This window comes from Doryrhamphus excisus, linkage group LG3 (genome assembly GCF_037039965.1).
Source record: "Doryrhamphus excisus strain RoL-2023G ecotype Guam linkage group LG3, RoL_Dexc_Guam_v1.1, whole genome shotgun sequence".
Lineage (NCBI taxonomy): Eukaryota > Metazoa > Chordata > Actinopteri > Syngnathiformes > Syngnathidae > Doryrhamphus > Doryrhamphus excisus.
The window spans coordinates 15,150,885-15,177,062 of NC_136359.1; the positions used below are offsets into that span (position 1 = coordinate 15,150,885).

Below are 26,178 nucleotides of genomic sequence, written 5' to 3' on the forward strand. Positions count from 1 at the left end.
GAGGTGCAGGATTGCTCCCCCTCCCCCACTGTTGAGATTAAGTAGATTAGACTGCAGTTTGTGATTGAAGGGTTGCAGCTTTGAGTTCCATAACCATATACGTACATATTAATGTAGGAGTCCAGTGTATTGAAAAGTTGCTCCCTGATGCATGGAGATGGATTCATTAATGACAGGATATTTCATTTTTTAAACATTAAGTCACGTATCCAGTCCCTGCCTCTCGTCTGAAGTCAGCTGGGATAGGCTCCAGCATACCACTGTGACCCTAATGAGGATGAGCAGTACAGAAAATAGATGGGTGAATGGATGGATAATAAATATATATGCAAAATGTACTTTTATGGTGCTGTGCGATTTGAAACCACATCCCCTTATTTTAATGCACACACATAATGAAACAAAACGTATAAAAATTAACAACTTAGCGTCTAAAATCATTCTCCTTACCTAACTAATTATGGCTTTGTTCGAGCTTCTTTTATTTTGGAGGTCTGAACAAGAAGCTTTGTGTTCACATCCTGTGTCACTTGATGCTTGTCCTGGAGCTTTGAGCGCACACACAGCTGTCTCCACTGCGGTAGTAGCGGGCCAAGCAGGCAAGCGAGCAGGCAAGCGGCAGAGGGCGACCCGCCAATCTCCACTTGTGCCAGTGCGCTTCTTTCTACCCACGTCACCGTAGACGATAAGGACTTTATCAAACAAGGACATATTCCTCAGCTTCGGTGGTCTCAACGGGAGGACAACTTTTGTCTATTGTGATTTATATTATCATCTTTTTTTTTTTTGCTTCATTTCTGAAGACGTGCTTGTTCGAGAGGATGGTACCGCTCCTCCTCTCCATCGCCTTGTGCGTGAGCGCTGCTGCCCCGCAGCATGTGAAAGGTGAGTGGGGGAAACCTTCCACTTGACATTATATTTGACCCTGAATCAAGCTTAGATGCCGCATAAGTGTCCATACTGTAAATAACCAGGTTTGTTGATGAGTTTTAATCCAATTACTTGCGTCTATGGTACATCCTGTGCGCAAATACTGTATGTTCAGCTACCTTGTCCTGTCATTTAAAGTGTTTGCCCTTAAAGTCAACGATACTGTAATTGTATTTTCGGCTGCCATGTGGCTTGGGGGTGCATATTTTTACATAAAAATGTTATATGGAGCAGCTCCTCTGTGATTGTTCCTCAGGAAAACAAGCTGATCAGACAGTGAGACGTCACTTTTCATTCCCTCTCAAACTAAAGCCAAGGGCAAAAAAGATAAGAGATGAAGGGATAACCAGGGATAACCAGTGTGTTTTTGGTAGAGACCTTCCCTGTGCTATTAGAATGACTGGAGCCCACCTTAAAATGTTCCTCAACTGGAGTTAAATTCACCTGTCTGCCAGATATTAAATATCCCAATGTGTCTTCGGTTTAACGGTTTAATAGTTTCCAGTCATGTTCAGGGCAAGCCTACCTGTGGGATTTGGATGAAGAAAACACATAAGCAGTCGTGCAAGTGGGTCATAGCATTCTCTCCGTCTCTTACTGCAGTCTTCACTCCAAAGCTGATGCTCCTGAAGCCTTTTAGTGTGAACTGTGTGGTCGACTTGGGCTAAGGGTGGACTTACACTTAGAACCAGTAGCCCAATTCACCATTAAAATGTTACCTCATCACTGTGTAGAACCCATCCATGGGTAAAAACTGGCTTGAGGACAAAGTTGGAGGTAAACATGCGCCAAAATGTGCATCTCCATGTGCTGGCTTGTAGTTTATAAAAAAATAAGACAAGCTACACATTCTTTTCAAAGTCCTTGCTCAAGGTGGCAAGTGTCCTCCGAGAGACGGCCGCAAAAAAAACAGTTTTGGAGGATATCACAGTGTGTCTTTGTCCACTGGAACAAATTGATGGGGTGGAAGCCTTCGCCTTCAGGTAAAACAGACTGCATTGTTTCAAGGGAACGTCGCAATACATCACTTGTCTCCTTCTTGGTTCCTGGTGCTGACTTGCACACATTGTTTGCATCTCAGCCGTCCAGCTGCACGTATCAGCATACGACTGTACTTAGAGGCCACCGAATGCAAATGTATTCGTTTAGACAACATTATGTATCTTCTTTGCTGGCTCAATTTGTTTGTAATGGCTGTGAAATTAGAGCCTTTTAGGCAAATGGACGGCCATCTGGAGAGGTGATGATGATATTGTTTGTTATTGGTGAGTCATAATAAGTGTTGTACTGTTGCTCACTGTTCATGTTGCTAATGATTATCACAGGACGGAAGGTTATTTAATTGATGAGTGGGGTTTTAGCTGGGTGCATTCTCTTGCAGCGCTTGCTTGCTTATGTTTCAAAACTGGACAAGGAATCTAGTAGAAGCAGGATAAATACTTTCAGACAAACAATATTAACTGCAGCTGGAATGTAATTAAATATGTTTGACATTTGTGGTATCAGTAAACAAAACGTTTAGCTGAGGAATTACTTTAAAGTGTGCTTGCCACCGATCTGAACCGCGTTGATCAGAATTGCACAAATGTACTATTGATGAAATCCGATGTAATATGTAATTTCATTTTTACCATCGGATAAAGCTTCCAATAATATAAATGAACAAGAAACACATGGATCGAGTTCCGAGTGAGTGAGACCGATTAAAGATAAGCCAACTGTAATCTATGTGTACTGTATTTCCTGTCAGATTGCTATGCTGGAGTTATACAAAGTGAAAAAAACAAAGTCCCCACTGAGCTTAAAACAGTGCAGTGGATGCCGCGTTCTTACTATAGCTTCCCAACAGAGACACGTAGACACTAACAAGTTACTGCCAGCCTTAACTTACTGATGCCAGGAACAGCAAAATTCACAGACTTGCAAAACATCATCCACTACATGTACAGCAAGCACAGTGCACACTTCCTTGTTCTCCACCAATCATCAATGTCCAAACTGTCACATCAAGTCATGCCGAAGGTGCCTTCACTGACCTCCGGAACTTGGAATTGGCAAAATGAATAACATCACTGACCCGTAGCTGTTAATACTAATAAGTAACAAAACAGCAGCATGCCCTTGCAATGAGTTTGTTTAAATGACTTAAATGCAAAGCCACATAGTATTTGTTATTGTTATGCTTCTGAAATTTTGCCTTGTGGGGCTAATAAAGGCATATCTTATCTTCTGTAATGAGCAGTTAAGTAAAACATTTATTCATGTCTGAATATTGTAGCAAATGGCAAAGTTCATTTTGTTATAAATTAGTGTAATATTGTTGGTAATTAAATCACATACATCATGTCCATCCATTTTCTATGCTGCATATCCTCACTCGGGCCGGGTCCAGCACACCCACGACCCAAGTCAGGATAAGCGGTATAGAAAAAAGATGGATGGATGTAGTTTAAATTATGGGGGAAAATGTGATTGCAAAGCCAAATGCCACAGCTTGGGAATGAGCACGGAACCAAGTATGTCCAAGTTTGAAAGTGGTGGCGACATAAAATGCAACAAAAACTAACTTGCCCACCTCAAACATATTTACCTGACCCAGTTTTCCCATCTGGGAAAAAAACGGCACTAACTGAAATGTTTGATCGACAAAGTAACTGTGCAAGCGGAGCAACACAAAATGGTATGCATGCACGGAGCGTAGTTTAATACATGTGAAAAGAAATGTCAATCTTTAATACAATTGAAAAGCCTGAATTTGAAGAAATGCCCTAGTTTTAACCCGCGCATCTCAGTTTGAGACATGTCAAAAATATTTTTTAAAAGGTTTAGATATACTAATATGTGCAGTTGATAAATATGTTCTTTAAATAGTCATATTATTGTCTCATGTGATCATATCATGAATGGTAAATGGTTTGTTTGCATTCAGTAACTTATTATAATACATGTTACACATCATGTTGTAGTGCTAACAATAAATCTTTTTTAATGTGCTTCTGAATGTGGAGACGAAGTAGGTTGGCGACGGTATTTATTTGGCCCTTGTTTTTACTGGAGAAGAAAAGCCAATGTTTGTAGTTGACTGCACACAACCAAGGACCCGACTGCCTAAATGGATGCTGATGATGGCAATCTATCGGAAAGCTTATTACATTTAGTCGCTAGTGAAGGTTATGGTTGAAGTACAGGTGACTTCAAATAACAATGGCTTGCGGCTGACCTCTACTGTGCCCTTCCCTCCGCTTTTAAATGTCACGGTCTTCAATCAGTCAACAGAGGTCATGCCACTGTAAGACCATTGACCATGACAACCAAAAGGAATCAAAGCAACTCACTGGACGACAAACTATTCTTAATGGTAAAGTTTATGAGTTGATCTTCATTTTTGCCTTCTCACAGAACGTGATTCCCATTAGTATTTGAAGGAGATGGTATTTGTCAGCAATGCTGACAAGTTAATGGATACAGTGCTATTTGTCTTTGCACCACTCAGGTCTCTTTTGTCCTGCCCACATTTCAAGCTTGGCTGATTGGAAGGACAGTAGACAGACACTTATGGAAGCCGCAAGGGCACATGCATGAAAAAGTGCTTACCAAATCACTTTAATATAGCCCAGCGAGGGATGGGTGAAATAAGTTTTTTGAGCCAGCACATATGGGAGCGTCCAGTCCAAAACAGAGCAATACGTCATGCCTATGTATCTCATTTGCCCCACGACACTCGATTCATCACCCGTCCGGAGCAGATATTAGATCCCAGCATGGCCTTGGCTTTTTGATTTCAAGGTGACTTCAGGTTTATCAATATATACCTTTTGACTGAGCTGAAAGAGCCTTGTAAGAAGTTTCAGGTTTGTTGTGATGATTCTATTTTGTAACTTCCAGAACATGTAATGTTGGCATTTTCACACATTTCGTCTCTTCTTGGTGTACTAACCTGCGATCATTCAAGGTTGGAATGCCTGTGTGAAAGGAGGTGTAATAGGTGTCATGTTCCGCCTGACAGGAATTACTTCTTGTCATGGGCTCTTATTTTGGAGTGCTGCACTTCCTGCTGGGGGTAAGTTGCCACCACTTTACCCCAGTGGAATTGTGCATGGCTGGTGGAAATTACAATTAGTGGGGTTTAAAAACCCTGTCCGGGCTGTCGACTGAACTTTTGTCTTACCTGTTGCTACTGCTTAAGACTGTCACTGAACTTTTTTTTTCCCACTCTGTTGCCCTTTTATTTCTCCCTGCACAAATGTGAGTACCTGCCCTGCTTTATTAAAATACTTTTATTTTGCCCACTGCGGCCTCGGTCTCTGCATACCGGGGTTCAAACACTCGACAGCACCGCAGAGCTTAACAATACATTTCCTAAGTCTATTGCTTTAGTGGTGAAGTCTGATATCATCATATTTAGAAATAAAAATTGCAGAGTTTAATTTGAAGTCTAAAAGCTTTGTGTGTAGGCGATCAAGTCTGGTGATTGTGTGTCAGCGAACATTACATTGTGGAATACTACATATAATGTCTATTGTGTTTTGTATTGTCTATATTTGTATTTTAGTTAATTTACTGGGCCTGCCTCAATCAAAAAATGAATTAATTGCACGGTAACTAAAAACAAACATCCGGCCTCGATATGTTGTGCATGTGTGTTTGTTTTTCTCATGTTGATACGGCGGCCTGAAACACCAGCAAAAGTTGACAGAAAAATGCCTCTTATGGAGCTTAGTTTAGCAGCGCATGTTCGTGCGGCTGTGTGCGACTCATGCTCTGTGAGTGTGTTTACACCATCAAGTCTTGTACAACTTTTCTTTGTACACATCGGTAACTCTTGCTTGATGACGTTTTGTGCAACTGCACTCACTGACACGGCTAATTAGCTTTGTTAACAGATGGATACTGCAGCAATGCAGGAAAGATGACTATTTTCTGTGACGTAAGTGGTGTCCTCCAGAAGTCCGCTGTGGGAGTCTGCCTGATTGGGCCACACTCCATTCAAATTGTAGATAAATGTGTAGATTGTGCATGGACACACTTATTTGTTAACACTCCCTCTCTGTGACAGGGCAACCTGTAAACCAGGGATGTGTCTGAAAAAAAATACATTTTGCCCAAACCTAACACCAGAAAAATGTAGGAAAGACACTTGCTGGCCGTACAAACAATACCCCATTGGTAATATAATTGCATGTGACATGATGTCAGTCATGCTATGATTGAACTGCATATCTGATATGTCATACATTGCATTTCACAGGATAAATATGTTTGTGCTGTTTTACCGAGTGAGGAAGTATTCTACACATGGTAAAATATAAACTGTGTACAGAAGACATTACTGTGATGGTGTGTGTATACTGAGGAAGGGACTTTCAACACCAAACTGAGCAGAAGTTATCAAGGGTGAATGATTATTTCAATGCTTTTGTGAGCCAAGTACAGTTTTCCAGCCGTGACAAAGCACCCGGCACCCGTCCATTATTTCGGCAAGCTCGGTGTCAGACATCCACTATCACTGTCAGCCATGGGTGCCTCTACAGGACATCAATAAGAACATAAAATGGCTGTAGATAGTGTGTTAAACAGCAGCAGCTTGTTAATCCGTGCACAAGCGAGGGTGTTTTGATGAATTTCAAGAGTTAATGCTAATACATTGTTTGATATATAACATATTGACATTTTGTTTGGATTATGTTCGCACAAAAGGCAGACCCTATATTTCTAGGAAGATGAAAACATATTGTTGTATTTACTTGTATACCTTGTTGTAGCTAGCTGAAACCCAGTCATCAGTTTCTGGATGTCTCCTCTTCAGACTATGAGCGGATCCATTAAGGCATATTTGCAGGTTGCTACTTTGAGTGCTTTAGTTCATTTACAGCTTCAGTTACGCCGCATCCTGCAGAACCCTCTGATCATGTGTGTACCTGTAGAGAGAATACCGTTTGTAGTCAGCTTTTGCTTATAGGATACACTTGTGTGGGTTTGTTTGCTTGCAGTTGCAGGGAAAGGTAACCCAGAACTGTCATGACATAAATTCCACAAAGGCAATTCAGTATTTTGCGTTGTGTTGATACACATCTATATTTCACTCAATTGTGAATGATAAAAAAAAACACGCCACCATTTGCTTACACTAACTGGCAGATAGTGCCAACAAAGGGGTGTTTGATATTTGGTTAGTGATTGCAGAAATTGTAAGAATTTAAACTGAAAGCTTGTTCAGTCACTGGAAAATGGATATGCAAAGTGTTTTTTGGGTGGTAACGGAATACAGCATGTGCCATTCATTGCAGTTTGATTAAGACAGAATGTCTCCAGCTCCAATGTTTTAGATTGCCCTCGGAGTGAACAGCATGACAAGGACAAAGAGACGGAAGGAGCTTGGGAAGTAAAATGAGGAATGAATTGGACAACAACTACTCATCCTCAAGCTCGAAATTAACACTAAGGGAAAGAACATTTATGATCACTGACTTATCACTCTCCATTATAAAGTAAAGGCCAAGGGTTCTAACAAGCATTGGGGGTCGTTAATACAGGTATAAAACAGGGCTAAAAGGGACTATCACATGGTAACTGTCGCTCCATTAAATTAAACACACAGTGTTGAGGAGTGGAGAAGGGCGGGGCTTCCTCAGATCCACCGCAATGGGCAATTTGCTCTGCAAACAAGAGCATATTTTGTCTTCTGCTCGCCACAGACTGTTTAGTCTCACTTCGGGATGGGCAATATGACCTATTGTCAAATGGAGGACAAATTGTTAAAATATTATATAAAGAAAGAAACATAATGCGTATGTAGTTTTGGCTGTCACTCACTCACATGCATATCCGAAGTCTCAGAGAAGATAGACAATTAGCAGTCATGGCTGAGCAGGCCGAGGGCGGGATATTCGACACGAAGGCCCCCATTCCTCTCCTTAACCATGACAGACAGCACCTTAAAAGAGATCCTGGCATGTAATAATGTTGCCACCAATGCTAAATAACAATGCTCGTGTTTTGCTTGGAGATGGTTAAACAACCAATCTTTGCAAGAATTAGTGGCCCACACACTCTGCGGGTCGTGGCAAGATTGCGTCAACATACATTATCACAAAAGGCTGATAGAATTGAAACGACAATCGTAGGCCAAATGTTTCAAATTTGTCAAATATATCATAATTTCTATTGTATGCAGCCTTCTCGCTTATTAGGCAACGTTGGATCTAAAAATACATTTATTTTGTCTTTAAACATCACTGTAGTTAGGTTAGCAGTTTTTAATTTTTTTTCCAAGCAGTAGTGCCTCCCCTGAAGTCTTGGGGAGTCCCGCCTCACATTTTGAAAACCCATGCTATAAATAATACCTTACAATTATCTTCAAAATAGCCTTAAAATTACACAAGGATATAAAAAATATATTTTTTATAAGAACACATTTCACCTGGGAATATATCATTACCATAATCATACCATTTTTGGGGGGGATAATTGTCAAAAGCTTAATAATTGACAAGATATTTTAGATTTAGGGCTACAGTTTTCAGCGCACCAAAATTGGTATCTTGCAGTTAATGGAGCTGTGTTTTTAGATTTGCATGAAGACACAGTTTTTAAAGCTCCCCATGGGAGACTTTCAGGGTAGGCTCAATGAATAGAAGATGACACGAGGTGTTAGACTGTCGAAAGTACGTCCTTGCATTTTCTAAATGCATGTGATTTTGTTAAAGTCGGAAAGTAGGAAAGTCTTCACAGCAGAAGCTAAACACCCACTTTTGCTGGTAACAAACATAAAATGCCGGTGAAAATATGACCTTCATTTGAGAAATCCATCTTTATTGTAACCTATGACATTAACTCTTTCATAGTCAATTTAGGATGTAGGCAAGGCACAGTTTCAAGTGGTGACAAATAAGAAACCAGAAGGAGATATATCTCTCAAATGTATCAAATATATCATTCATCATGCTGAACATATTCTTCATCATCATGACGAGCAAGTTTGACATTATGACTTCTATTACTTACCGCTATTTGAGACGTATGAAATATTTACCAAGGTGAACCCACGGAAGCCGGAATACTGCACACACTCGCAGAATCTCATCGAAGAATGTGATGAATGCTGTGCTTGTTAATCTTGTCTCAAACTTTGAAGTTTCTCACATGATGATTTAGCAGCTAAAGTTGAAAAGTTAGAAATGTGTAACTTTGTTAAATGGAGTGAAAAACTTGCTGAGACTCTACCTTTGTAAAGCATAAATTAAATATGTTGTTGTTACCCACTGTAATGGGAAATATAATGCGGAATTGGAAATATGTTGATTGAAGGGTAATTTAACAAATTAAAGGGCATTGTCATAGTTCCTTTGAATTGTATTCCTGTGTAAGGCCATCATCGAGTTGCAGTTGCAAAAAAAATATAGTATAGTAAATTGAGTATGCAGATAACAATCATCCCATGATCTACTTTGTATTCATGCTCGGAATTTTATAGCTGTCTCAATTTACTGTTTCATCAGTAGGTCTGCCCTTTCTTTCCAGAGAGAACACCTGCTAAACATTGTTTTTTCCCATCATATGAATGCAATCTCCTGATTTATTTATTTGTGATCTACTCAATTGACTATGTAAGTCTGACAATCTTACATATCCTCCTTGCATTTCATATACATGTTCAGTTCAGGCAGCGTGTTCAGTCATGTGACAAAACAAGAGATTTAATGGGAGAAGAATTTCAAAACAAGGTCACAGAAGGTTCTTTTTGTGTGCTGTTGGCTGTGCAATAACCATGTGAATTAAGAAATAATATTTTTTCTTTACGTTTTTTTCTCCCTGTATAGTTGCACTTGCACCCTCGGTACCGTCTTCTGTGGTTAATGTGAAGAGTTGAGTCGGATTCTTGACAAGTATTGCATTCATCCCTCAACCACTTCTGGTATACAACCATACATGTGGGAGATCTTGTCTGGGAAAAAGGTACAAACGATGGGAGGTATCCAAGTTTGTAATGAGGCTAAAAAGGCTCTCCTGGCTCACGAGCAAACTAGGGCATCTGTAATGAGCTTGGGGTTGGGGGGCTTAGAGATAGGGAGATGTGTTGTGAACAAGAATGTTGCCACAAGCTGTAACTTCAACTGTACACTTCAGAGAGAAGGAGCTGTGTAAATCAATAGTTCTAGACATCTTTTATGTCTGCCAATGGGGATTACCATCACATACCCAATATATTACTTATAACTGGTAAATAAATGGTGTTACTCCACTGACTCTTCAGACTGAGTCTTCATAGCTCTACCCTCAGTGTGTTTTAAATTAGTGCTGAATTATATCTGTTGCTTAATGCTTCCACCTCTGGGGGGTTCATCTCTGGTCTTAAGCTCCAGATCACAATAGTTTCAGAGCAACTGGGTTTCCATAGCTGCACTCAGCAACCTCCCATTCACCTGTGGTAGTCAACAACAATTGCAGACAAACGTGATCCAATATTATCCAGATGTTTACCAATAATACAGACTGTATCCAACAGTATGTCAGTCTTCATGCAACACTGGCCTTACAAAACAAACAGTAAAATCAGGAGTTGTAATGCAAATTTGTGTCAGTGTGTGACTTTCAGCACGTCAGGATCCAGAATGTATTTTTAGTTGCAGCGTGTTTCTTATGAAAGATGAGCTCATTGATATTGTTCTAAACTGACATCGGAGAATAGCACCAGGGGGGATTACATCACTTCATTTGAAAATTGAGGGTGTATGTCTACATTTGATGTCTTTATTAGGTTGTGAAAGTGGCATATTTACCCATTAAATTCACTACCTGTCACAATGAACACATCTGCACCAAATTTTATACATAGGTTTGCATTTTATTTTTTTGGACAAAATCATAGCTTGTAGTTGCAGAGGTGTGCACACTAATACAGCTATGGCTCAAGTACAGCTTATGGCTCATTCTCACATAAAAAATAGGTTGAGGTTGGACAAGTAGTGGAGATGGTATTAAACCAGACTTGGGCAAACTATGGCTTTTAATCCATCCTGCCACACATTTTCAAATTATTTTTTTAAAACATTTAACATCAAAAATGTAGCCAGCAATACGATTTCTGGAGTGAGAAAGTCTGAGTTTTCCAGGTCATTATGGTAACATAGGGACAGCTGCACAGCAGCTCCAGGAAGAAGTGGGTGGTGGTCTGTGTACAGAGTAAGCAGCGCCAGCGTATGTGACGACAAAGTTCTGCAGAAAAGTGATATTTTATCAGAGATTTGTTTTTTCTTAACCCATTGTTCACGTGTGCTGCTACATTTCTGGCATTATTGCTGTATTTTGCTTGCTTTCCAAACATGTTGAGGAGATTGCCAGGAAGTAGACGCAAGACGTTCACTTACTCTTGAATCTGTGTTCTAGAATGTAAATCCTACAGCCTTTATTTATGTACATTTTGTGAGTGTCATTACATCTTTTAAAGTGGTCTGTCATGTAATTTTCATCATTCTGTCAATCATTACTGTGTGAGTTTTGTATTATTTTGTGATATGCTTTTATACTTTTTTAACAGCATGTAATTTAGTTGTGCCACTTACAATAATAAAGACATTCAGTTCTATTCAACCTACCCCCGCCCATTTTTTTTTTCTATAATCAACCCAGTTAAAATAATGGCCCACCCCTGTTTTAAACAATTACAAAATATTTGGTTTAAGTTTCAGCAATGTCTTATAAGGATGTATGATTTTTGAAGGCTGTGGTTTGCGGATTTTGTGGCCACATAACCCGTTTTCATGGTGTGGACTCCAGACAGAGGACTTTGTGTATGAAAGCTTTAGAGCTGAGGATGATGATGGAGGCAGTCTCTAATACAAAGTTCAGCCACAACACAGTGATTATGGGAATTGATTTTGTTCCATGATTTTTTTCTTTTTTTTGAGGGGGGCTTACCCAGATGAAAAACTACTTGTAATTTTAAAATGTCTTTGTCCTACCAGTGGCACAGCTAAATGTATTTTTGTGTCCTTGTAAGTTCATTCTGGAATCACTCTGAGGTAATTGCAGTGTGGGTTCAGGACCACTGATCGATCAATAACTTATACCAGATAATTATAGCAGCAATCTCAGTTCTTGAGCAGCATATTGTACTTGACGATGATTTAATGACGTTATAGAGCTTGCATGAGCTAACCCCATTTTGAACTTAATAGTTTTAGGTCCACTGATAATGTGGTGCAATTGCAAAACACAAAAGCTAGGTCCTCATTATATTTTACAATTGCACTGAAATTAAATGTTTCAAATGTGTGAATCATCTATGGACACAAATTGCTATCAAACTTAATGAGGGCAGAACTTTAAAAGGGTGGCTCTCTCTCATCTTCAAATGGACTTCCAATGAAGACCTGGATGTCTTCTTAAAGCTCTTTAACGACTAGCGTGCTTTCTGTCATCCATGATTTATCCATCTTTTTGAAGTGCTGCTTTTTTATATCTTATCGAATCTTCTTTTCTGACTTAATAATTCCAGTGTAGATTTAGCATTTTAACATTAGGTTTTTGTATGATTCAATACGTAGAGACAGACGTGGACTACAATCTGTGTATAAGTATCTAAGTATAAGTATTTTAGCCTCCATAGAACATTATTTTGCACCTCCCTTAAGCAAAGCTCAGAGAAACAGCTCCAAAAAAGCCAGTCACAGTGGAAAAGGGGTATTTGTAAACATCTATGCAATGTAGCACTAACATGGACTGCATATACTTTATTTTGCATATCTTTAAAATATGGAAAAGGTTTGTACAGTATGTTGCCATTATTAAAGGAAAACTACCCTTTTTTGCAATTTTGCGCATTATTCATAATCCTGAAACCTGAACACATATTTATTTTCCCTTTTTTAAGCAGAGAAAACCAGTTAGTATGAGCTACCTAACAATGCATGTCATGGGACCTACGTACCTATTTTGGTGCTAAAACCCTCACAAAAAAAGAATACCCTCAAAAAAAAAAACTTCAACGGTGTCAAATGTACATCACTGACTTGTATTTTAACCAAACTACAGTGATATTGTTATTGCAGCAGCGGACGTGAAAAACTATATTTATCTGGCTGAGTAACACAACGCCTTGCTTGCTACTGGTCTGTGGTCTGTCAATCACAGACGGAACACAGATGGGAGAGTGGATACCAAGGTCTCAATTTCAAGATCAGGAATTCAGGATGTTTTACCTGAGGACTGGAGCACAGGTCTGCTGCTGGAAGACACAGCCATCCTAATGAGAGCGGACACTGTAAGTGCTGTCGCTATTTGGTGCTGTTGTAGACGGAAGTAGTGTAAGCTCCTGGCCTAAATCAGTGCACCAAGAATTTTTGATAATGTTTTAAATCATCAAAATACTTTAAGTACTACATGCTAGCATCAATGTACTTGTTAATGCATGATCCTATCATGTACATCCAACAATAAAATGTTGTTAGAGGTTTTTGTAGAGGTCTTTGCTGTCAAAATAGGTACGTCCGAATGACATGCAATGATACCCACCTCATATTAACTGATCTCTCTCGATAAAAAGCACAGAAAAGGGAAATAAATATGTGTTCATATTTTACATAAGGGTTATGGATGTTGGACAGTATTCTCATTTCAAAAAAAAAAAAAAAAGAATTCCCATTCCAAAAAAAGTTTTCTTTTAAGAAACGACTTCACCTTCTCTGCTCACAAAGAATTTAAATGAGGATGGAGGAGCTATTCAAATGCAAGATGTTGTTGATACAAAGAGATACTGTGCTTCCTTTTTTAAATTACAAGAATATCAACAATGCCTTCCTAATTATTGGTGCTCTTGTGTGCGGGTGAGTCACAGTCAGCCACCCACTCCAAACTGGGATTTAATGTTAATAAACACTGCTATGATGGAGCAAACACCTCGAAGGGTGACATTATGTGGGCGATAGATGTACGCTGAGCATCTGCTGGGGATTGAAAAGTGTTTGTTTGTGTGTGCTGGTCATGGCCACAAAAGTGATATTTGTAGCTGCAATATGGCATATCCACACATACTGCCATATGCGTGACAACGTAACTAAATCCTCATTAGAAGCAGGCTCATTTAGAGACAATGCAATTTTCTGACTGGCAATAATAATTTAAACAAACATCTGAAATATGTTTTGACTATATATGCAAACAAAGCTTTAAATGGGACCTATTATGCTTTTTCCAAACGATGCCAAAGTTTCAGATAATGAGGTTTGCACATTTGGAAGTGAGCCCTAAAAGACATTTGGGATGGCTCAAAACGCTTGGTTTGACAAGGAGTGGTAAAACTGTTCCTTTGTGATGTCACAGAGGGGCGGACTTCCTTATATATAAACTCTCTTACCCTTCCCCAAACTCTGCTTCCCCCGCCGTCCCCAAAGTGCTGCTCCTCTGTTTACTTCTTAGCAATGCCTCCAAAGGGATTTGTTTACAATTCCTAAAGATGCCACTATCAGGCACAATGGTTGGAGTTCCTGATTCCTTACTAGCAAGTAAGTTTAATCTGTCAACGGCATTTCACACTGGACTGTTTTGTGAACATGGGCCACTATGCAGCTGGACTAGCCCACAAACTTGCTGAAGCCCTACGCCGTTCCAACATTACTTGGTCGTGTGGAAGAGTTGGAAGAGCAAGCAATAAGTAACAGTTGCTTTGTGTAAGTCATGGATCAAAAGCGCTTGTCTGTGTAGCATTATAGCATAGACAAAGGTTGCGGGGAAGCGGGGTTGCTAATAGCGCTGCCCGAGCAAGATACAAAGCAAAAGTCTTTATATACACTCGGCAGTGGGCAGAATCGCTGTTTATTATCAGCTCTTATACGATTATTAACTCATAAACAGTTAGTGGCACAAAATACAGAAATACAGCTGAATAGGTGCAGATTCTGGAAGAACTAGAACACTTTCTGTGCTGATTATCATGTGTAGCTGTTCTATAGTAGTCCACAACTCAATACAAAGGGCCGGAAAATTAGCATAATAGGTCCCCTTTAAAATACTCTCTGGCTGTGTCATTATAGTTTAGGAGAGTAAACATCATAAATTAGAATCAGCCTATAATAGCCATCCTAATTCTGCAGCTTCCTTTTATGTGCTGAAATGTAAAATGGAACATGTTAAACATGTACACATCATAAGTAAATTAAGCTTCGTGCTGAATTAAACCTTTTTATATAGATTAATTTCCTTGCTCATATATGACCAACTGTGTTACATTTTTCAAAAATATGTACTACAGTGTATACAAATAACAATGCATGAAATGTGTTTCTGCATTTGGGTTCCAAATGTGTGAAAAAAGTTTCACTGTTTTGGATTCAGAACAAGGAAGACATCTTGACAGACACAAACAGGATTTGTCAGCCCCAGTGAGTGCTGTCACGGCTGCCAGCATTAGCGGTGAGAGCCCCCTGTCACTCTTCATGCCACACTCCTAAATGGGGCTACAATCCATTAACGACATTGTTTTTGACTTTGGCATGTGCTGACTGGCCATGACAGTGGAAGAGATGAGCATGAGGGAGTCTGCGTGTCAAGTGGTGATCAATATGGCCACATTCCAGTAATCAGTGAATGACAAAATCAACTACAGTGGAACCTTGTCTGTAAAAGTCTGTGTATGTGTGATTTTGGACACACTAAAGGTTTCCCCATCAAGTACACCGATGACGTGCGAATGTGCCCTGGGTTAATTTTGTAGGCTTTTGTGCACATGGGCCTGCTGTATGAGTCCCTCTATCTCCACTGAACACCTTGAAGACAAATCAGCACCGTGTTGGACAGACTGGCTGGTCACATTATGGATGTTATTAATGCCTGGTGGCTGTCAGATTAAAGCAATATGTCCCAAGATGGAGTCTTATCATGCTTCATAGTGGACCTCATCCAGGGAAGCAATTTATAAATAAATCATATCCTTCCGTTTTTAAATTATTTTTTATACTCAATGTACACTATGTCTATGTTTAGTGATTGTTTTATGCAGAGGAACATGAAGCATTTATTTTCTTGATCAAATGTAGCTATATGTCTGTGTATGCTGTTATGAGTGTACATTCACATCAAATGTAAGCCATTCTTGGCAACACCGCAACATGGATGGGACAGCAAGAGACCACAAAAAACAGTTTTGGAATACATGAAGACAGCGTTAAATATGCTCTACAAAAGTCTCGTTGTTAAAAGAAAAAAAAAGGCTTTTTGAGCTGCGCTAGCCTTGTAAAATTTAAATTATTTATGAATAAGGAGGCCAGACCAAGTTAATGACATTACATGACATTAACCCCTCGTTTATCACGGTTACTGAATTTCTGCAACTTTTTTTTTAAGTAATAAATGAAAGCCACAAATTTCAACAAGACAACTGTATAATCAATTTATTAAGTACAGACTCAATGAAAGATGAAGTACAACCCTTCACTGTTTCTGACATAGAGAGCATCTATTCATCTGTGATGTCAAATTCCATGGGAATTATGCACTCATAGAGGAAGAATCTACATTTCAAGACAAATATTTGCATAGGCCACTGTATGAACATCAGTGTTTTATGCATGCTTATGATTTACCTTTTAAACACTTGGATCAAAGGGAAAAAGACAGTATTTATTGAAACTCAAACTTTCTATTCATGTGTGGGTGTGAATAAGTCATCTGCACTCCAAGGCATGTTTATATCTTTTTCGTTTTTGCGAGCATGTAGCTGTGATGTGCTGGTACGCTTGCGTGTGTGCTCCCTATTGACTCCTATGGTACGAAAGCAGTTGAAATGGCATAGAGAAAACGACACTAAGTGAAGCGTGGAATGTTCTCTGGAAAGTACAAAGAGTAGCCACTGCTGCCAGAAGGATGAGAATTTGGGAAGGTGTTCAGCTTTTGACTGCCTGTGACTTCAATTCAAATGGTTGCTCACATTTTAAAGCGGCGGTAAAGACTGCAGTTCACTCTGTAATTGTGTCTTAGTCCCAGCGATGTCTGCATGACTCATTTCCCTTATGAGATTGTAACTGCTATTGTAGAATAAAACATTCTAGGTAGTTGTTTCACATGAACGATCCACTGATCATCCAGACTGGTTTGCCAATATAAATATTTATAATGACCCATTCTTTTGTGAAACAGGCAGGCTGATGTCTGTTCTGTCAACAGTAGTAAATATACTCTGCACATGATTATTGAGGTATGTTTCGGAACACAATTTGATTCTCTTGCAATGGATTTGTAGCTTCTTGAGATGCCGACATCTATAATTATCTTCTGACCTTCTGTGTGATCAGTGCTACATTAAAGCTGTCTGTTAATTCCTTATTAGTATTCAATGCTCTGCATAGAAACTTGGCTCTAAGATCGAGGCATACATTAATTACGCTAGCATGGTTATGGGATCCTGTATCATTAGCACTGTCATTAATCGGTGTGAAATTGTCGACATGCATATTTGAGTAGAGTTTAGAGCAGTGGTTCTGAACTGGTTTAGACCCACCATCACCCTTCAATGACAAGTGCTGACCAACTCTTCGTATACCTTATATTTAAAGGAACTGTTTGCAACACAACATTGGGCAAAGACCCACGACTCACTGAAAACAGCTCCCCAACCCACTTTTGGGCCACCACTCCCTAGTTGAGAATCCGTGCTGAATAGCACTGTTTGTCTTTTTTACTTATACATGGAGTTTTATCGGAAAAACAAATCAAGGACATTTATTTTGATCATGCAGATGATTTTTTTTTTCTCACTACCCAATTAGTGATAGCAATCCAATTTGCCGGACCCCCTTGTTCTTTCACATCTGTGTCCAGTGTTCTGGCCCATTTTCAAGGCAATTTTACAAGCGATGATGGTGATGGAGGACTGTGGTAATGATGGTAGATGAGCCAAATCTCAGTCACTGTGCTGGAGTGGAGCCTAGTAGTCAGTGGTTACAGCGAGCAAGCTCGTGTGCCACAGGGGATAATCCAACAGCGGTCCAGAATGATGAATACATATTAGTCCAAGGCCTCCAACCAGGACAAAGGATAATTGTGGAGTTTAAATGGGGGGTGGGCAGTTTTGGCAGGATCCTTAACCTGAAACGAAGCAGGTGTGTCAGTCTCGAGCCATGTCGAACATAACATATCTGAGATTATGCTAATTTCTCTTTTTCCCCTCCTCCCATGCTTCATGTCTCTACAGCAGCAGATGGTGAGGAACCAACTTCAGCAGGTGGGAGATTTTTATGCTTAATAACGTGATCGCCATTGATTTGTGTCTTGTATGAAATGCATGATTGTGTCTCATAGAGAGTTTCACAGTCTCAACCATGCATTTTATTTCTTTCACTTCGGCTGGTACTCATCCTGCCTGGTCAGCATCACGAGTAATTCTATTCATAATTCAACTCCTTAGGTTTCTTGCGATAGTCCAATTTGCTTCCATTTTGTGTTTTGTATTCAGTTGGGTTGCTTTATTGACACAATTATTGGTGTTGTTAAAAGCAGCATCAATTTCACTAACTCAAAACCTTAGTAATCATTTATTCACCTATGTATTGCCTTCTGAAATATAGTCCATTATCATCAATCACAATGTACCCAGTACCGTAGGAGTTTTTTTTCTTACGAAAGCAATTATACAAAAACGTCTCATTGTGATACAGTATATATTAATGCAATGTGTGTTTCATTAAAAAAGCCCAACACATCTTAATGAAAGTCTACACTGTAGGACTTGTCTTCTAGTGTTTATTTGGAACATAATGAAATTCAACAAAATCTAGTTAATTGGTTATTGCTTATTTTTGAAGCCTTAATGACGAGTCTAGTGCCTGTCTCACCGAACAATTACTGACACCGAGTGACCAATGTAGAACCTTGTATTTTTATTTTACTTGATTTAGTTGTTTTATTGATTTTTATGCTTGAAAAATGATTAATTTAGGCCAAAAATAAGTAAAATTAAGTATAAGCAAATTGTTATAACATAGAAACTGCTGTCTTGTTCAAATATTTTTCACCTCGATATCAGATATTAAACTTGCTTGTATTTTCATTTTTGCAATTACTGTAAATGAATTAGAAAAATCCAAATATGTCTTGTTCTTTGTCTGTAGAACAGCTACACTGGAGCCGATGTCCAAATGTTTTTCATGTTCACATTTCATCTGAAATGCAGTGCTGTGAGAACAGCAGGAGAAACAATTATCAAATGTGATATCGACCCAAATTAGGTGTGATTTGCAACCACTGACCTGGAACTGGACTTGGAGAGAAAATAGGACAGCATAATAAGGAAAGTCACACATGAGACCACACAGCTTGTCAGTGCTCATGACACAATTTTGCATATCAGCATTTATCTTTTAATGTATCTAATATGCATATTCTTGCCGTCCTGCTTTGGTGAAGGGAATATTTAATTATTTCGGTGAAGTGCACCTGAGACTACATAGTACATGCACACCATCCTACTAAAGAACATTCACGTTTAAATTGAAACTTGAGGGTAGAAAGAAGAAAATGTGCTAATGTAAACACCCAGAAAGGGGAATTACTGAGTCAGGACAAAAGGACACGATCTTTCCTTAGGCCACGTTTGTAATGACTGAAAACAGACTGTTTACATATAAACAGCAGTATGCTTACAGCGGTGCAACAAGCATTTACAAGGTGTACTGAAATACCTTCACAGAAGATGTACATGAAAATAATTGCTGAGTGAATATTCTCTTGCTTAACATTGGACGTTTCAGTATCAGTGACAGTATTTATGTGAGAAATCTTCCAATAAACACATCAATTGCCAAAATAACCTGCAGTAAAATCAGCAGATTCCTGTTATACTACAAAACTCAATTATTATTATTTTTATTTTTAATGCACAACAAGGCCATAAGTATATTCAATTAGCCAGATATATTCCAGCAAACACACACATAGGAAACGACAATGCCATGTTGCGTTGTCTAGAGACAGAGTGACCAACGCAACACGAGCCGTTTTTAACTTGACAATCGCACCATTGGATGTGAATGAGCTCATAATATTTTTAAAATATTAATAGGGATAATGACAAAATGTACTTGTTTCATACTCATATCCGGCAAAAATGCATTATCCGTAACAGATACTCGTTTATAACCAGTATCCAGCACATCCCTAATTAAGACAATCAACATTAAACATTACTTTTCTACACCCACATAGGGTCGGTAAAATGTGACAGAATATTTCATTTTGTTGTCAATCTGGAGAGACACAGTGATAAATTGTATCTGTTTCATCGCCTTGAGCTATGGATGGAACCTTTTTTTTATGTCTTATTACTGTGACTCACTTTGAAATGGAGACAAAATGTGCCACATGAATACACTAGGCACAGATCAATGTGCGTCACAGATTTTGTTATGTTGAATACACTTTCTCTTTTTTTTGGTAATTAAATTTTTTTTCTGAATGTAGTTTGATTCTGCTCAAAACAAAGTGTGTGCAGTTTGGCTGAATGGTGTGTCATTGTGATGGGCCCTCTTCTTTTATTCTGTCTCAAGAGTCGCTACTATTTGAACACATCAAATGTTCCTCTTCAGAATCAATGCAGAGTAATTTATCACATACTCAAAGCCTTCATGGATGCTTGTCTAGTGCATATGAGTGTTTCATGCAAAATGAGAAGGACCCAGGGCATGTATTCACCTTAGAAGAACTCTGTTACACATATATCATTTTATTTTCTTCAAATATGGTTAAAGCATTGCATTTACAGTATAATCTATTAATACAGTCTCACAATATTAGACATCAGATAATAGTGTTTTTGTGTTTTTGTGTTAATTTTGAGTGGTAACAAATTCTGTTCTGCAATACAAGCTTTACACTTAAAATTAGGGGTGTTACAAAATTTTGTGTCACAAGATCTTGCAAGATTGAAATGTGACATGATTTCCCGCATTAGGACACACATTAATTGAAAATGAACACAGTAATTTTGCTGCCGTCGATATATTGCAATGTGCATTTTCCTTGTTTGCCACTTCCAAACAAGTAGGAAGAGGTTTCACTGCGATGGTTTCAGCACCTTGGTGTGTCTCAGTGGGTTGAGGTGAACGGTGAAAAAAAATGCAAAATATCGATGCCCTCTAACACAGGCTCACTCCTCCCACTCCCAACCCTCCTGCTAGCTTGATGTTGACTTTTCTTCTGCTTTTGGATCAGCATTTACAATAAATGTGACTGTTGTAATTATTAGATTAGATTCCAGTAATCCTCTCGGTCTTTTTAATTGCCAGTGTTAGCTCACGATGAAGGAAGCTAAGCCAAATGCATAGAAGCACAATCCAAGTTTAAGCCCTATTATTTGCCTCCCACACTCATTAAAAACATTTTAAATGGTATTCACCACTAATGAATTATAATGAACAATGATGATGATGAATGGACGGTGGAGCATGAGCTGATGTGTTTTAACTTTAAACATGAATGAATAAAAATAAACATTCTAATTCCCTTCCCATGTTCACTCAATGGCAACAGACAGTGATTCTCAACTGGTTTGGCTGCAGGGCCAACCATCACCCCTCAGTGACAAGCGCTGACCCAAATGGCACCAGAACTGTGTATGAATTATTACTTTTGACTAGAATTTGGCTGAATTTATGTACTTGGACAGCAGAATGTATGCACTTAACTCATTCAATACCAAAACCATATTCATTTTTTTCCAATTATTTAAGTATTTGAATTACTATTCTGTTCATAGTGCATGTCACACAATTCCGTAACAATAGAAAAGGCGTTTTTTTGTGTGCAAAATGTGTATTTTTACCTTGTTTTATTTCTTGTTTTATTATATATTTATTTCTTTTTTAGGCACCAGCACCATTTCAAAAGTACCGATTTGGCACCAGTATGTAATATCTGAAGTTATAATCAGTAATAAAATGGACTTGTGTTGTCATTGCTCCTGGATGCCATCTACACCAGTGGTGTCCAAAGTGCTGCCCGTGAGCCATTTCTGGCATGCAGCTGTTTTCATCATTTGCCTGCAGCACATTCTAAAAATAGAATTTAACAAGAAAACAAAAAGGAAAATCAGCAGTAATTTCACAAGAATAAAGTAAACAAATAGTAGTAAACATTATAACAAGATATTGTTGTAATTTAACATGAAAAATAGATAATTTTACAAGAATAACATTGAATGCGCAACAGTCATGGTTTCTATGCCGAATGCCACAAAAGGTGTAAAGAGCCTTAGTCCCGACAGTCAAAGCTTACTGAAGTGTTTGATGAGCAAAGTAAATATATAACAAAACACAGAAACAGTGTCCCTCGCTACATTGCAAAAGAAATGCAGCATTTCTATACGGTTGAAAAGCCAACATTTTGGGAAATGTTATAAATGTTTGCCTGCGAGAACATATATGTACATGTGACAAACACCAATTCCTGAATTGCATAAACGAGTGAAAACATCAGAAACATTTTATTTTGCCAACACAGATACAGTATGTAGACTAGCTCACATATGACCCCCTTCATTAGCTTAACAATACACTACTACATCACTGTGCGTGTGTTTTAATATTAGTGTTTTTTCTTCAAAGACAGGATTTATTATGGTTTTGGGTTAATTTTGTGATTTTTATTTAAATGCAATTTGTGCTATTTTCATGGATTTTTTGGTCTTCTTTTGTTTGTTTATTCTATTGTTTGTTTTAATTTGCCGCATATTCTCACTCGGGTCACGAGCATGCTGGAGCCTATCCCAGCTGTCTATGGGCGAGAAGCAGGGTACACCCTGGACTAGTCGCCAACTTGTATCCACACTTCCAGGAAAAAAAAACAGGTTTAGTGGACTGCATGCTGCTTCTAAAAAGGCTGGAGGAGGGTTAGTTGAATTCACAAAGTCACACATGCCAACTAGTGCTCTTACAGACAAATTATTCTTACTCTTGATAAAAACCAAGAAGAAACACATTCTTCAGAGGAGGCCTTTAAGGACAGTGCTGTGACATTTTGATGACATTTAGTCTCTGACAAGACTCTCAGAAAGATGGCCATCTTCATGATGACCCCTCAACTTGCATTATTCTTTGACATATTCTAAGCCATTTAGTCTCTGCGTGCATGCTTCCTAATTTGTTGGACTCTGAGTGCATTTGTCTGACTTTGTCAAATCCTGATGGGATGAAATGGCAAAATTGCAGCAGCACAGCGGTGCGATCGTCAAAGGGCTCTCACGGCTTGAGCACTCGGCAGCCCCTGCTGGGAGCACAGATGTAATATTGGCTACAGTGCCAACATAGATGGGTGGAGGTGAAGGATGGGTTCACTGACCATGAGCTTGTGAACCTCAGAGGCCCATCTGTAAAGAAATGCATGTTTAAAATAGATTTGACACAATTAGGCCATGTCAGATTTGGATGTAGCTTGGATGGCTGCACAATCACAGAAGAGGGGCTCCAATATAAATTTCACACCCCCAGGGGCGATGAAAAATGTTCCTTTGGAACACTGTGGGCCTTTTTGCATTCAACAATGTAGTGTGAAACACACCTTACGATGGAAGTATGTGTGATACTGAAGATGGAATTTCCAGCCATGTGCCCATTTGTGGAGCATAAGATTAAACACACTAAGTACTCCATTCTTTGGCGAAACATCTTGACCCACTTCATAGGAATCAGGAAAAATCTGGTTCCTAAGTCTGTCCCCTCAACTGTATGACTCAACCTAATGTACATTAACAGGAAATAACAGATCTTCAGGAGTGTGGTAGTCTTCTTGACACCCCTTTTCTTCAGGCATGTTCCAAATATCTATCAATATTTTTCATGTTGCAGTGGGATGCTCATGTAAGAATTTGCAAAATTTACAGTACATGACCAGAAAGTATTTTTTCTAATGATGTTTCAGTATCAGTTCATTCATATTTTATTAATAATTTCGTAGCTGCTCAACAGCTTGCTAGTCCGGTGACCATCATCAGATGACCGTCATCTCTTTTTCAGGCTGTTTACTAGTAATTCTGAATTCTGACAATATAGTAGCCTGAAATTTATTATTGATGAATTGCGTTTTGAAGCAACTGAGGAAATCAAGTAACTTGAAGTCACTACTTGGCTGCAACCACCAGGCATTCCTTTTCAAGTAGTTAATTCTAGCGTTATATTAGAATTGGTAATTAACAAGTATTGGGAGGAGGTGCAGCAGTACATACATGCAGTGTAAAGTTTAAACCCAGTGACACGTCTTTGTGATGGATCTCTAAAGAAAACAAAGATTATTTTCCCGTGTTTAACCAATAGACAAGTTTCCATAGCTGATTGATTGGACTCTCGGTGCAGCCATGAAAATAAATCACGTTGCTTGTGCTGGACCCGGTGCCAACTCACATCAATCACATGGCGAGTGATGGTTCATGCAGCAGAGGAGCCACTGACATTCAGACAGGAAAGCTGCCGATGTTTTCCTCCAGACATGCATCAAGCAGGCAGGCATCACGCAACGAACAAAGAGCAGTGAAGGGAGGGCTGAGTGATGTTGTCAGACAACACGTACAAGGTCCAAAAGTTGCATGTCTGAGATGTGAAGCGCCCTTTCATCCCTGCTGTGTCACTTCTACCCGTGATCCACTATATAACTGAAAGTTGTCTGCACCTTGATTTGGTTGATTTATGAGTGCATGACAAGACCAACACATCTAAATAGTAATACAAAAAAACATTGTTGAGAAAATATATGTCTACCAGTGACCACTTTTCAAATCGTGGGGAGATTATGATTATTTTCTTGTAACCACAATCTGAGAATGGTGATAAAATTTGTTCTCAGCCATTTTAGGGTGAGACGCTTGTCATGACAAATCAAAGTAGAAACACAGCATTCTATTTATTTGTCTTGTGACCTTACCTTCGGGGAAACAAAGGCGCCATCGCACCTTCACATTTATCTGCTTGTTATTGGGGTCAGTGACGATGATGCTGGAAGTGGACCATTGCTATGGTTGCTGTCATCATGGGACTGTTGTGCCCTAAAACCCTCTGTCCCTCTATTTGGTCTCTCTGTCTCAACCCAACTGGTGAAGACAGACCCCACAGAGTGTAGGTTCTGTTTAAGGGTTCTTCCCAACTGTGAACGATTTGTCCACAAGTGCTTGCTCATGGGTTCAGGTGGTTCTTTAAATGCACGAGGAGTGTGGTTTTTTTAGATCTGCTGCATGTGCAAAATGCCTTGAGATAACTTCTGTTGGGAATTGGCGCAATATTAATAAACATATTTAATTCAATTATTTGACCTTGATTTCATTTTATTTGCCAAGTTTCTAATGTTTAGCAAATGTGGTTCAATGAGGTGAAAAATCACACTGCTATCCTTTCTCTTCAATATAGATTAGAGTTCTATTTGTGTATGTGCGCCTTGTTGTTTTATTATAGGTCTTTTATTTGTAGGTTGTTTTTTTTTAGAAAAATAGCTTTTCACCTTGTGGTTTATGTTTATAAAGGTCATCTAGCTCCATGAATCACAGTTGTTGGTAGATAATATATTATATATATATATATATAGCACTCGGCAATATATATTTTATGTGTAAAAACATTTTCTTAACTTAAATGTCACTGCCATTCACAACACGATGTTTCAGTATCTCTGTCAGCCCCTGTTCCCTTCTCATTCCTTGTTTTTTTCTGCCTTTATGCATTCTCCATTAGCGAGACTGTCAGCATGCTTTGGTGCCACTATAGATCGTCTCGTCAAAACAGTCCAGAGACCTGTCACACTGTCTCCCTCAGCCGGCCTGGCCTCTGTGAAAATGATTATATATTGTTCGGTTCAACTGATTAGCCCCTGCTCGCTTTATTATTACTGATGTAGGTTCTCACTTGGCAATGATGCTCCTTCGATAGGATTTCAGTTTTTGCTCCTCTTAATAAATCATAGGGTATATTTAAAATTCGCATTTGCCCGCATTTGTTGTTTGGGTTTTCTTGCTTCAACCCACATTTTAAAAACTCTTCTAGGCTTAGCCTGATGCTTTTCAGCATATAGTACATTCCAGCCTGGCTTAGCTTTATACATATTTGGATACCTTAATAAAGCTCCTGCTCGGTCAAATTGGCCCGATTTATTTTCCCTTATTCTAAGTTATCAATCACAGGCAAGAATGTTGCCCATATTTATTGTTCAAGACAATGGTACATGATCAGGTGTTCAAATTCATAATTTATCCTGATGGCCTCTATAGAGACATTCCATCTTCTG

The 26,178-nt window shown here is 38.9% G+C and overlaps 1 protein-coding gene across 2 annotated transcripts in view; it reads left to right on the top strand.

Annotated features, from left to right (window-relative positions):
* Positions 1-565: 565 nt before the first annotated feature.
* Positions 566-26,178, top strand: part of edil3a (EGF like and discoidin domains 3a) — an 86,535-nt gene continuing 60,922 nt past the window's right edge. Inside the window, exons 1-3 of one of the 2 annotated variants that reach the window (XM_078789727.1) lie at positions 566-885; positions 15,262-15,339; positions 18,119-18,145. In XM_078789727.1, the coding sequence (XP_078645853.1) occupies positions 822-885; positions 15,262-15,339; positions 18,119-18,145 (169 nt within the window). In that variant the 5' untranslated portion in view covers positions 566-821. The remainder of the gene's footprint in view (positions 886-15,261; positions 15,340-18,118; positions 18,146-26,178) is intronic. The other variant, XM_058069829.2, reaches the window with a different exon arrangement.